This window comes from Sturnira hondurensis, unplaced genomic scaffold, assembly GCF_014824575.4.
Source record: "Sturnira hondurensis isolate 20B ecotype Veracruz unplaced genomic scaffold, ASM1482457v3 Scaffold0017436, whole genome shotgun sequence".
NCBI lineage: Eukaryota > Metazoa > Chordata > Mammalia > Chiroptera > Phyllostomidae > Sturnira > Sturnira hondurensis.
The window spans coordinates 11,043,848-11,056,585 of record NW_028090067.1 but is presented as its reverse complement, the minus strand read 5'-3'; the positions used below and the strand labels follow the sequence as shown (position 1 = coordinate 11,056,585).

General features: G+C 49.1%; 1 protein-coding gene across 2 annotated transcripts in view; it reads left to right on the top strand.

The window, feature by feature from the left end:
* The window catches only part of APPL2 (adaptor protein, phosphotyrosine interacting with PH domain and leucine zipper 2), a 40,745-nt gene that overhangs the window by 2,666 nt on the left and 25,341 nt on the right, over positions 1-12,738 (top strand). For both annotated transcript variants that reach the window (XM_037067945.1, XM_037067946.1), the window contains exon 2: positions 6,116-6,214. In XM_037067945.1, the coding sequence (XP_036923840.1) occupies positions 6,116-6,214 (99 nt within the window). The remainder of the gene's footprint in view (positions 1-6,115; positions 6,215-12,738) is intronic.

Genomic DNA, 12,738 nt, shown 5'->3' with positions numbered 1-12,738 from the left:
CCTCCGGTCTGTGAGAGGTCGAGGTTTAGGGATTGACACGCTTGTCTCTGTTGCTGCTTGCGAGTGAGCCTGTGCTTCTCACCAGGCGCCGCTAGTGCTGGGAGGTAGTGACGGCTGAGATAAGCGTGCTTGCCCTCTGCTGGTTCCCAGTCTGTTCCCGAGACTGAGAGGAAAGCGCAGCGCCAGTACAGCGTGGGCACTGCTGTGGCCGGGATGCAGAGGCAGCTCGGAGCCGCTGCAGCTCGTACTTCTTCACCCGTGCTCTTTTGTGCAGGCAGTCTGCTTTGGGGATAAGCGGAAGACGGCAGTCTGCTTTGGGGATAAGCGGAAGACGGAAGCGCTTTTGCCGCTGTTTGGTTTCGATTTTTTGTTTGTTTCCTCTGCAGTTGGCATAATGAAGCACAGAGAGCCAGAAGGCTTAGTTCTGAGATTGTGCAGTGAGTAGTAGAGCTGGGAATAGCCCTCTCTGATAGACCAGACCGGTCTTTAGTCCAGCGAGCGGCCTCCAAACGCAGCCTGGTGGTCGCGTCTTTGTTGTGGGGAAGATTTTACCTGCTGTTCTCGTGGTTTGCGGTGCATTTTTTTCTTTCAGTAGCCTCGGCTCTGCAGAGACATTTCTTTGCCTCTGCCGCCAAATTATAGGTCTAAGGACTTTAATTGCTTTTACATTCTAAAATGCTTACGTGTAACTTCAATACACAAGTTTTACAATCAGAGCCATTAAAATTGTGCCATTATATGATTAGATGACTATTCTCGAGTGAAAAAATGTCTAGGACTATTTTGTTAGGTAACCAGTTTCTTTAAGATAGAGGCCACATCCGTAGGGCGTTTGGTTTTGTGTTTCTGGCCAGGCATCCTCCTGAGAGTGTAGGATAGTAGGTAAAGGATGGAATTCACATCCTGATTCTGCCACTGTTACCTTCAGTGAGTTGCTCAACCTCTCTTAGCTTGTGTTTTGACCCCTCTCGGGTCAGAATAAAGCTGGGCACTGAGTGGAATTCTTATGAAGAGTAGGTAGCGTATGTAAAGTGTCTTCCTGCCTCCATGAATGATGGCTGTTGCTGCCTTCGTAAGTGATGTGCACCAATGGCTTTCTGACTGCCGTAGAAATTTTGAACTGGTGTACCTTTGCCTTGTCATTGGTCTCATTCCTTCCTTATCTCTCAGAACATTCCTGTTGTTCCAAATGCACGTTTAAGCAGATGTGAAGCTGATCGGTGATATCGCTGGTGGCAATACTGGACCTTGGTTCTTGAGTTCAGCAAAGAAAATTCAGAGCCAAAAACTCGAGCGCAAAAAGTTTATTTAGCCTTTTAGGAAGAGAGTCACGGAGACAGAAGGGAGCCAGCTGGGCTGTGCTGACTCGGGAAACAAGTTACGGAGACAAAAGAAGGGCCCTTGGAGCTTAGGAGAGAGAAGCAAAGATATGTGCTCAAGGAAAGAAGTGGGGGGCGTGCAGGAGCGAGCAGGCACTAGGTCCTTTGCTTTAAGGGTTTTATAAAAGTGGGACTTTTAGGGGAGGTCTCAGGGGAGGATCTCAGTAGACTTCATCAGCTTTCCAGGTCTGTCCTTTCAGGATTGTGGTCTCTACTGATTGGTCAGCACTAGGCTGTGGGGGTCATTAGTCAGTGGAGCCAGTCTGACATCAGCCATAATGTTGCTTAGTCTGGTTTTGTCGCTCTTCTGGGCCTGGGGCTGAAACACCACTGAGGCCTAGATGTTATCTCCGGTTTGACCAAAACTCTCTGTGGTCAGCAGACCCAAGGCTTTGTTCCTAAGACTATTTGATGCTGATCAGAACCCCATTGTCCTGAGGGCTGAATGGTTAAGGTAGTGTTCGTGCAAGAGAGAAGGAGGCAGGTGAGTCAGGATGTTGGGTGGGGCCCGTTTGAGTCAGCCACCTGCCTCAGTTTCCCCATTCCACTTGCCAAGGAATTTTCCTGGCTTTTTACTATCCTGCCTCAAAATCAGAACCTTGTCTGAGATAGCGAGGGATATTTTTTTCCAGGGGAGAGCGTGACCTAGTTAAATTAAAAAGGGAGGATTGGCGTTTTCCTGTCCGTTTTAATGGGTGTCGTGGTCACTATGTCCAAAGTGTAAATAAGGGGGGAAAACAACCCCTGTGTTGCTGTTCTTTGGCAGCGATCGGAGGTGAGAGCATGACAGTAAACCGCCGCAGAGCAGCCAGCTCCAGGCGGCCTTTATCCTGCCTCCAGGCAGGACGGTGGGCCGCAAGCGCACGCCAGTTCCTTGGTAGAACTCGCCCTGCCGGGGGCAGATGCAGCTTCCTGCAGCGGGACGAGCCCGGCTGGTGTGGCCAGCAGACCGGGGTCACGTCCCACCCAGCTGCTTCCCAGCCGTGGGAGGCCCATCAAGTTTCCTGGCCTCAGTGAACTTCAGTTTCATTATCTATCAGATAGGGTTAATGTAACCCTGGTGTCTACCTCCTGCAGTTGTTGGAAGTATTAAATGAAGTAACAAACATTGAGTGCTCAGCACCGTGTCTGACACATACGTGCTTTAGCTTTCTTTCTGTTCTCTTTGTGGAGGACATTTGCACAAGTCCTCTCTTTTCATCTCATTTTCCATTCTGTTTTATTCCTAAGAGTATTAGAAACCACAAGTAGGACTCAACTAAATGGATATCAGTAGTAGCAAAAAAATAAATATCCTCAATCCAGTTGTATCACTCTTTTTCCTGCCCACTCTCCTAGACATGTTAGTTGTAGATAGAAAGGTAACAGAATCCTAGCCCTGGTGGGCTCCTCCAGCACTGGCACCAAGGGTAGGAGACGTCCTCTGCCGCCAGGTGACATTCGTGGACAGCTGCGTGGGTGGCAGTGTTGCTGTTAAAGTGAAATTATACCCCCTTCCTGTCCAGACTATATCAATGAAAGTTCATTACCTTCTGTAGAATCAACGTCATGTGCTGTCACTACGTGTCAGGCACTGGTGGGCACCTTATGTAATTCATTATCTCATTAACTCTGCAGACTGGGGTCCAGGGCCGACAGGGTCCCAAGGTGACCCCAGATTCTTTGTCGAGGGTGCCAACAGACTGTGAGCCTCTGGAGAGCACAGAGCTGGGTCTCATCACCTTGCGTCTCAGTCCCCGGCACAATGTTTAGTCGGATGTTGGGTGAAGGCAGAGATGCAATGTGTGCACGCATGCGTGGATGGAGAAGGATGGACCGCCCAGAGTAGGTTCTGAGAACGTCTTGTGACCATCTTTTTTTTTTCTGAATAAAAAGTATATTTTAAAGAGATGGAGTGAAGAATTCTAAACCAGTGTTTTTCATCTATTGATGGATTAACATCCATTAATGGATTAGTAGATCCAGTAGGTCACAGCTGTGATTTTTGTTTGCAAACGGAAAGAAAAGAACCGAATAGGGAAAGAAATCGTTGCATCCACATACTAATGGTATCGTTTGGTAAAATACGTTCTGTACTGCGGATCTTAATTGTAAAAGTTTGAAGAATTCCATACTGATGCACAAATTATGTGCTCTGTGCACCCCGTGATGTTTTGCTCTCACTGAGAGCTTTTTAAAAACCTCTTTTACATTTTCCTTATTCATGGTAGTTCTGGTCCTTCTGTAGATANCCGGGGTCATGTCCCACCCAGCTGCTTCCCAGCCGTGGGAGGCCCAGCAAGTTTCCTGGCCTCAGTGAACTTCAGTTTCATTATCTATCAGATAAGGTTAATGTAACCCTGGTGTCTACCTCCTGCAGTTGTTGGAAGTATTAAATGAAGTAACAAACATTGAGTGCTCAGCACCGTGTCTGACACATACGTGCAGAGGAAATGGTAGCTTTAGCTTTCTTTCTGTTCTCTTTGTGGAGGACATTTGCACGAGTCCTCTCTTTTCATCTCATTTTCCATTCTGTTTTATTCCTAAGAGTATTAGAAACCACAAGTAGGACTCAACTAAATGGATATCAGTAGTAGCAAAAAAATAAATATCCTCAATCCAGTTGTATCACTCTTTTTCCTGCCCACTCTCCTAGACATGTTAGTTGTAGATAGAAAGGTAACAGAATCCTAGCCCTGGTGGGCTCCTCCAGCACTGGCACCAAGGGTAGGAGACGTCCTCTGCCGCCAGGTGACATTCATGGACAGCTGCGTGGGTGGCAGTGTTGCTGTTAAAGTGAAATTATACCCCCTTCCTGTCCAGACTATATCAATGAAAGTTCATTACCTTCTGTAGAATCAACGTCATGTGCTGTCACTACGTGTCAGGCACTGGTGGGCACCTTATGTAATTCATTATCTCATTAACTCTGCAGACTGGGGTCCAGGGCCGACAGGGTCCCAAGGTGACCCCAGATTCTTTGTCGGGGGTGCCAACAGACTGTAAGCCTCTGGAGAGCACAGAGCTGGGTCTCATCACCTTGCGTCTCAGTCCCCGGCACAGTGTTTAGTCGGATGTTGGGTGAAGACAGAGATGCGATGTGTGCACGCATGCGTGGATGGAGAAGGATGAACCGCCCAGAGTAGGTTCTGAGAACGTCTTGTGACCGTCTTTTTTTTCCTGAATAAAAAGTATATTTTAAAGAGATGGAGTGAAGAATTCTAAACCAGTGTTTTTCATCTATTGATGGATTAACATCCATTAATGGATTAGTAGATCCAGTAGGTCACAGCTGTGATTTTTGTTTGCAAACGGAAAGAAAAGAACCGAATAGGGAAAGAAATCGTTGCATCCACATACTAATGGTATCGTTTGGTAAAATACGTTTTGTACTGCGGATCTTAATTGTAAAAGTTTGAAGAATTCCATACTGATGCACAAATTATGTGCTCTGTGCACCCCGTGATGTTTTGCTCTCACTGAGAGCTTTTTAAAAACCTCTTTTACATTTTCCTTATTCATGGTAGTTCTGGTCCTTCTGTAGATAAGGACTGGTATGGAACAGTACAGTGGTCTGAGAGCAGGTATTTTTTAGTCTTAAAGATGACCTGGGGCAAACTCAAGGTCAGCCTGCGCTGCTGTGAAGTGCCTGGAATTTGTGGAACAAAGCTGGGTGGAACGACTGATCCAAATGCCGAGGTTCCTGCCGCAGTTGAATGAGGTGCTGTGATGTCAGCTACTGCTCTCTTACCTGAGATAGGTTAGAAAAAGAAATAGTAAGCTTTAATGGATTGTTCTTGGTAAAGTGTCTTTATGTCACCTCATAAAGGCATTTCTGTAACTTATTTCTGCTTTAGACCTATTTCTGAAATACAGGTCTCATTATCATGACTTAGTATTTTAAGTTCCCGCTGTGCTGGGCACATTAACAAAAGTCCCCTGAGTGAGTGTGGTCCCTTCCATGATGCCGGGCCACTTCTTCAGACGCCCCCCAGCGTGTGAGTGTTTCCGTAGTGCTCACCGTGCGGCAGGTAGGAGACGCCTTCCACCCAGTGGCACCGCCACTGCTCTCGGAGCACCGAGGAGTTCGTCTTCTGGAAGAAACCAAACTGAATTCTGGCTAAGCTGCCCTTTGAGTTTTGTGCCCCAGATCTACCACTGGTGGACCCAGGGTATGCAAAATTCCCTGGCCGTGAGCTTGAAAATTGGTTGGATAATATAAGGTGAAAGACAAGGAAACTGACTGTAGTACTGTAAAGGAAAGAATGACACCCTCCTGCAAATGTCCATGATGGCAGACCCAGACAGGTGGTGAGCCACTGGGATGGGGTGGTGCTGGGTGCCGCGCCCAGACACACAGGCAGGGCTGGCGTGGGGTTCGGTTTATGGGCTCGAAGGGAGGGGCTGCCCTTTTAACTGTGTGTGTTATTGCGTGGACTTAACTGGTGCTTAGGTGGAGGCTGATGTCGAGACAGATAACAGCCCCAAGTCTTCATCTTTTCAAAACTAGCTTTCCTTTCTGGCCCCAGCACCAGAGTGCGTTGTTAGTCCCTGTACTGTAGTCTGGAGGGTCAGGAAAGGCCTCCTGACTTAAAGTTGTAGGAGTTAGTTCGTGCTCGTGCCAGTAAGAAGAGCGAAGCCAGAGAACAGGCGCCTTCTCCCCCATCTGTGTGTGTGTGTGTGTGTGTGTGTGTCCTGCCTCCTTTGGAACTTTTCCCTTAGAAACGAAATTGACCTCTTTTCTTCTTCCTGCGCAGACTCGCTCTCTACTGAGTGTGTTTGAAGAGGATGCTGGCACCCTCACGGACTACACCAACCAGCTGCTCCAGGCGATGCAGCGTGTCTACGGAGCCCAGGTACCCGCCTCTGCCCTCCTCCGGAACTTCTCTGAGAGGGTTGAGAAATCTAAATCAGAACAACACCATTTACAGTTTTGAAATAAAATCAGAATTGTTGTTCTCACTTTGGTTCACCTTCAGAAACGAGGACGATCTGTTTTCGTTGCTGAAGAACAGAGTTGTGTCCCCGTAACTAGAGGCACCAGTAGAGAGGGACCGCATCACTGCTTTTGATTCGTCCGGCAGTTCAGCCGCAGAGGGAAGCCCTCGAGCCTCTCTCCCTCGTGGTGGGCCGGTGGGCCCAGCGCTCCGACACATGCGCTTTGTTGCCCCCCTAAGCGGGCGCTCTCAGATGCCGGTGCGGGCGGCGGGGCTGTGCTTCGAGCACTTCCTCTGGAAGGACTGGAGTCGCAGTTCTGAAACCACTGGGTGGCTTCTTTGTTTTGAGGAACAGATATCTCTGGCTTGCAAAACCGTGGAAAATAAATTGCTGAGTAGCAAAAGCGAATCTTTGTAAGAGCAAGAAGTGCCCGTGTATGTTACTTTCCGAGAGAAGACGTGAGAGTGTCTTAAAAATAAAATTCTGTGTGTTACCCATCAGAATGTTGTGGCAGCTGATCCTTTTGGTTATTGATTTTTGGCTGACTTACACCTGTACACGTTACTGTTTTTGTCATTGGTGATCTCTAAAGAAACAGCACACCCTGTATTTAATAGCAGCGTGTATTAATGCTCACTGTGGTCCTTATTGCATAGCTCTTGATACTTATAATCACTTGTTCTCATTGTTTTAGTAGTCTCTTATTCATGTCATGAACGGGAAGAAGGCTCAGCTCTTGCCATTAGGGAGCTTACAGGTGGGTGGAGAGACAGACAGAACAGTCACCTGAGAGCGTCGGCTGTGCCAGGAGAGAGTGTCAGCTGACCCAGAAGAGCTGTGTCGGGCACCTAACAGGAGGACGGTTGTGATCATCGAGGTTTATTGAAACCGAGTAGCTTCCCGGCACGGTTTCGGGGGCTCTCACGTGGATCAGTTCATTTAAATTCCCCGACAGCTCTGTGGGGTGGGTTTTGTTAGTATCCTCATTTTATATAGGTCAGGAGACTTAAGGATTCCGATGATGAGGACATTGTCCAAGTTCACCCCATGAATACATGGCAGAGCGAGTCAGCCTGAAGGCAGAGCCCAGACTCGCCACTACTAGGCCTGGGGATGGTAGCTGCACCGTGCAGGCGGCAGTGGAGATGGAGAGAAGTGCGTGAGTTTAGGAGGTGGATGGGTGGCCAGCTGGATGTGACGGGATCTGGTTGGTAAAGGAAGACGCAGCCTGCGCATCAGCTGTGGACAGCTGGGAGAACACAGGAAGAGGAGAAGGGTGTGTGTGTGCTGGCCGGGATGTCAGCATAATTCTACCGAAGGGCTGATTTCGAGATGTCTGTGGGTCATCAAAGCTGGGGGAAGAGATCTTGTTGAAAGTTCATAGCCAGAGGTCAGGCCACAGATACAGAATTGCAGACTGTATTGTAAGTGTTGCTTATTAATTGGAACTAATTTTAATGACCAAGTGAATTGTGTTCATTTACAATTTTGCATATTTGTTGGTAAGACATTCAGAAACTGGGGACATACTTCATTGATTTTTTAAACCCTGTTTATTTATATTGTCTATGTTTCATATTTTCCCCTAAATATTCAAAATTTAAGAAAGTAAAATATTTCGACTGGGCTTATACCTGAACTTGCTTGCTATTCAGTAACTTAAATACGGTCATTAAGTGATTTGTTTTTCTGTTTCAACTATTGTGTCAGAGCACCAAGACTTAAGGGACTATGTCTTTGCTGCTCCCAAGAGTCTCTCCCTCTCCTTATCTGTCAGAATCATTTACTTGATGTTCAAGCACTTTCTCCTTGCGTTTTGTCTTTCGAGCCAGAAAACCGAGTTTTGCCAAAGTTAAGTGGGTCTTGCATTTCAAGAGGCTGTAACTGGCTTTTAATTCACACCAGATGATCGTCACATGGGCTCTCTTCCTGGCCAGAAAGCCTCCTCCTGCCTCGGCACTCCCTGCAGCAGAGGCTGGCAGGGACATCTGGCCAGTGCCACCAGACTCGGCGACAGCGTCAGACAGTGGCCAGTGGCACTCAGACCAGCTGGGTCAGGGCCGGTGGGTTTCTCAGGTTTATTTGAAGACTTCGGTGTTTTGTTTTGTTCTGAATTAAAAAAGAAAACTTTTCTGACTTCTCTTTGATCAGTATATATATATATTTCTGTCTCTCGGGGTTTTTAATTCTGCATTTTCTATTTTCTTAAATATAACTTAGAGAAACATCATTTCTTAATATATTTTCTACCTAGATCTATTGAATTAGATTCATATCATTTTATAATTTTGTTTTTGAAAACAGAGGTACTTAGCAAGATGCAGGTTTTCATTCTATTTTAAAAACTAGGTTTATGCTGCTTATAAATGATAAATGTTCATAAAAGACATTTTAATAAGACCTCATAGTAAATTTCTATATTCCAAGATAGCAAACTTTCAGTTTTAGAAAGAGGAAGGGCGAGAAGAACTAGAGGCAAGTTATGTGAGCAGCTTTGCTGATTGCGGGGAGGTTTTAAGTTCTGTTTGGCGCAAGTGCTAGGACGCAGCTGTAGTCCGTGAGCCCCCTTCAGCGTTGTAAAGCAGCCCGGAGTCACATCTGGTCCTTTCCCCGCTGTCAGACGTGCCTTTGTCCGGGGTGGGAATGGAGTGCTACGTTACAGGTCGTGCGGAAGACAGCAGCTGTGCACATTTCTCGGGCGTGAACCCAGCAGAGACAGGTTACTTAGATCTGCTGTGTTTCAGACTATTAGCTAAATGAGTTAAGAACCTACGGAGTGTCTGAACAGATGCAAGTGTGTATGTATTCTCCCCTGGGCTGTCGCAACATTGACCCAGTCTTCCTGTCTTTGGGAGGTGTCTTCCCCTTCAGTCCCTCCTCCACCCTACCGCTGAGTCAGTCACATCCTTCGCTGTCTTCAAATGCTTCGGTGACTCCCTGTACCCTCGGCAGAGGTTAAACTCAGTAAGGTGCTCAAAGATCTTCATGCACTTCAGCCTCGCCTTTGGCTGTTCTAGAACATGTTGGCCCCTCTACTCATCTCGAGACTTTGCTGTGCCGGTCCTGCTGGCAGGCAACCCCACCAACCCTTCCTGGCTTTTCAGACTAACCTGAAGTCCCGGATGTGTTTGACACCTTTGCTTTCTACCTCTTCTCCCTTCCTGGCCAGAACGCATCTGTATGCCGGGTGCCCTGTGCACTCGTTGGCCAGTGCGCTTAAGGTGCGGCGAGTGGGGTTTCCTTGTCCCTCTGTGGACTACGAGCTCCCAGAGGGCAGATTCTCTTCGTCTCCGATGCCCAGCACCAGGCCTGGCCCCACTGTACAGTTCAATGTCACTCCCAAATCTGTCCCCTCCTTGGTGCTTAGCTAGGGGCATTGTCCTCCATCCTTCCTTTCAATGTCACTCCCAAATCTGTCCCCTCCTTGGTGCTTAGCTAGGGGCATTGTCCTCCATCCTTCCTCCAGACTAGAGCCATTTTCTTAGGCTCCTCCCCTTCCTCCTTAGAACACGCTGTGGTTTATGACCCAGGAACATGCCACAGATCTCTGCCACCTTCTCCGCCTTGTGGCCCGGGCTCAGATCTGTGTCCAGCTCTCGCTTGACTTCCTTCGGTTGGTCTCCTGACCCTCGTGCCGTTCGTTGTCTCCTTTCAGTGTCTCTTTTCCACCAGAGCCACTCAGGACTGCTCTCAGTGCCCACCTGATCTTGCCCTTCATTTGCCCAAGTGCCCCAGGGCTTCCCTGGTGCCTCGGGAATCCCAGCTGCCCCCAAACTCAGCCCTCTGCCTCGGTTCCTGCTGCGCCCCCCACCCCAATGTGCCTCCCACCTCAGGGCTCCTGAACTAGAGCCACCCATGACCCAGCTCTGTGGTAAGCACTGGTAGACGGGACTGTCAGCCGCTTGGCTCCAGGAAGCATTTCTGGTCAAGTACTTGGTGTAGATCTAAGCAAATGCCCCCGCCGCGACTTTGACTCCAGTGGGTTTCCTCTGCCCTGCCCCCAGCCTCTCCATTCACGCACACTGTGGATGGTGCTGTCCGCGGGGGTTTCCGGTGACATTGGAGTTAGGAAGCGCTCTGGGCCACCTTAAGATAAACATTCCTCTGAAAAAAATCTCGGTTTCCCTTCCAGGTTTACTGACCACGGTCGGCCTTGGTGGCAGCCTCGGGAGGCTCTGACATGGGAGTGCCTGTCAGGCAGCCCCTTGTTGGGTCCTCTTTGTAAAGGGTTCTTGTGAGGCATCAAGTAGCGTAGACGGTAAGCAGAGAGTTCTTCCAGTGTCCGGAAGCAGTCACGGGAACCCGTGACGCATCTAAGCGGTGGGCCACCTCTTGTTGGACTGCAGCTAGAAAAGCGTGGATTTATGTCCCAATTGTCGGGGCTGCCTGCCGAGCACTGACTAGATAGATACACTTCGGGGTTTTGGGTTGGTGTGGTGGAGTGTTCAGAGCTCAAGCTTTAGCTTTCGGGTCCGCCAGGTCTGAATTGAGTCTTTGCCTAGCCACTTATAAGTCGGGTGATTTTAGGAAGTCATTATCCTTTCTGATGGCCCTGCCTCATAGGCGCGCTCTAAGGATTAAATGTGGCAGTACCTGAAAAACACTTAACAGCAGTGTCGAGCGCTAGGAGGGGCTGAATAAAGGTTAGCAGCTGTCTTCATTGTTGGGATTACTCACCTTTACTCTGCTCCAGCTCCAACTGGGCAGGTCTTGTTGCAGAGGTGATTGTGTGGACTCACCCCAGAGGGCGCGGACTAATTGGCTGGTGTGGGTCGAGCAGCTCATAAAACCTTGGCGGTGCAGGAGGTTGCGTCAGATGACCACTGGCCCAGTTCGGAGACTTTCCTTCCCGTGTGCTCCGTACAGGGAAGTCGCGTTCTTTCAGGTTGGGTGACGGGCCATTTCTGACTTCCAGCCTGTTCCCAGTGAAACCGTGCTGGTAGAACAGCAAGGTGCTGCCTGAAACCACACACACGTGAAAACACAGCTTTTCATCCGGCATTTCTAGGGGAGAGGAGGCAGGGTCCATTGCACACAGTGGTCGGGAGAGCAGCTGCAGTGTGCTGTGAGCCCTCCTTCCCTGCGCTCCGGGGGTCGTCTGAGTGACACCCACGTGTGGTCCCCGTACCTGGGTGCAGTGTGGTGCTGGCAGCTCCCTGGCCGGTTTTCCATGATCTGTGGGGCCGATTGCCAGTAAGCTCCCGAGAAGAGAAGACTTCAAGTAGCCTGGGGCCTTCTCTCGTTTTGAAGGCCAGGAGGGGGTTTATCCTGTCTATTGACCAGTCTCTAAAGGTTACAAATGTGGGGGAGTAAAGTTTTAGACTTAGCCAAAGTTACAAAGAAAAAAGTATGAATTAGAAGAGCAGAAAACATTTCCCAAATCTGAAGTTGTGTGGCAGAAATGTGCGCTTCTGAAACGTCCCCGTCTAAAGCAGGGTCGGCGACAACCTGCCCTTGGGCTGGCCTCTCGTTGTTGTAAATAAAGCTTTATTGGAATGACGTTGCACTCGATTCCTATAGGCTGTGCCTGCCACTTCCATGCGGTAGCAGCAGGGTTGAGCAGCTGTGACAGAGACCACTGACCTCACAAGGTGAGGACGATGACCGTCCGTTTACAGGAAGTTTGTCAGGTCAGTCCACAGCAGAGACCTTCACCTCTCAGCAGGACTTGGGCTCTTAGAGAGTGGTGTTTGACATTGTGGGTTTTAGTCGGATGGACTTGGGTTCACATCCCAGCCCAGCTGACTGGCTGTGTGACCTCGGGCAAGTGAGTAGCTTAACCTCGTTTTGCCTCAGTTTTTCCATCTGTGAAACTGAGTTAATAATTAGAGCCTGCCTTACGGGGATGTCAGAATCGAATGAGATAATGTCGGAATGCACCCAGGGTGGCGTCTCGCAGGGATTAGGTGCCCTGAGCTGTTCACCACTGTTGTTGGGGTGATTCTGTGGGTCAGTGGAGCATAGTGTGCGTGGTGCGGCCCCAGGCAAGTGCCCCGGTAGCTTGAACAGATCCGTCTTACACCCAGTACTAACAACTCTGAGGAGTAAGGGAGCTGCCAATGCAGCTGAGAATCGGCCCGGTGAGTGGGCTAGGACCCCAGTTCCCACACACTGTGGTCTTCAGAACAACACTGCTGAAGGTGGTGGTGGGCATGTTCTGCTGTTGCTTTGTCCCTGTCCACCTGTCACCCCTGGCCATTTGTGATGCTTCCTTGTGGGACTAGGCAGTATTTTCCTCCTCACGCCACAGTTGAGGGTATTGTTTTAAACTTGGAATCTAGATGAATCTTCTGACCTTGTTTGTTCACTCCTTCGTTCATCCAGCATTTGCAGGGTGCCCACTGTGTGCTGGGGACAGTGGTGCGTCCCTGTCTAGATGCCTGACGCAGTGCCGGTGGACTTGCCTTCCTCTCTGCAGCCAGCTCTGGCTGGTTTGGAAAGG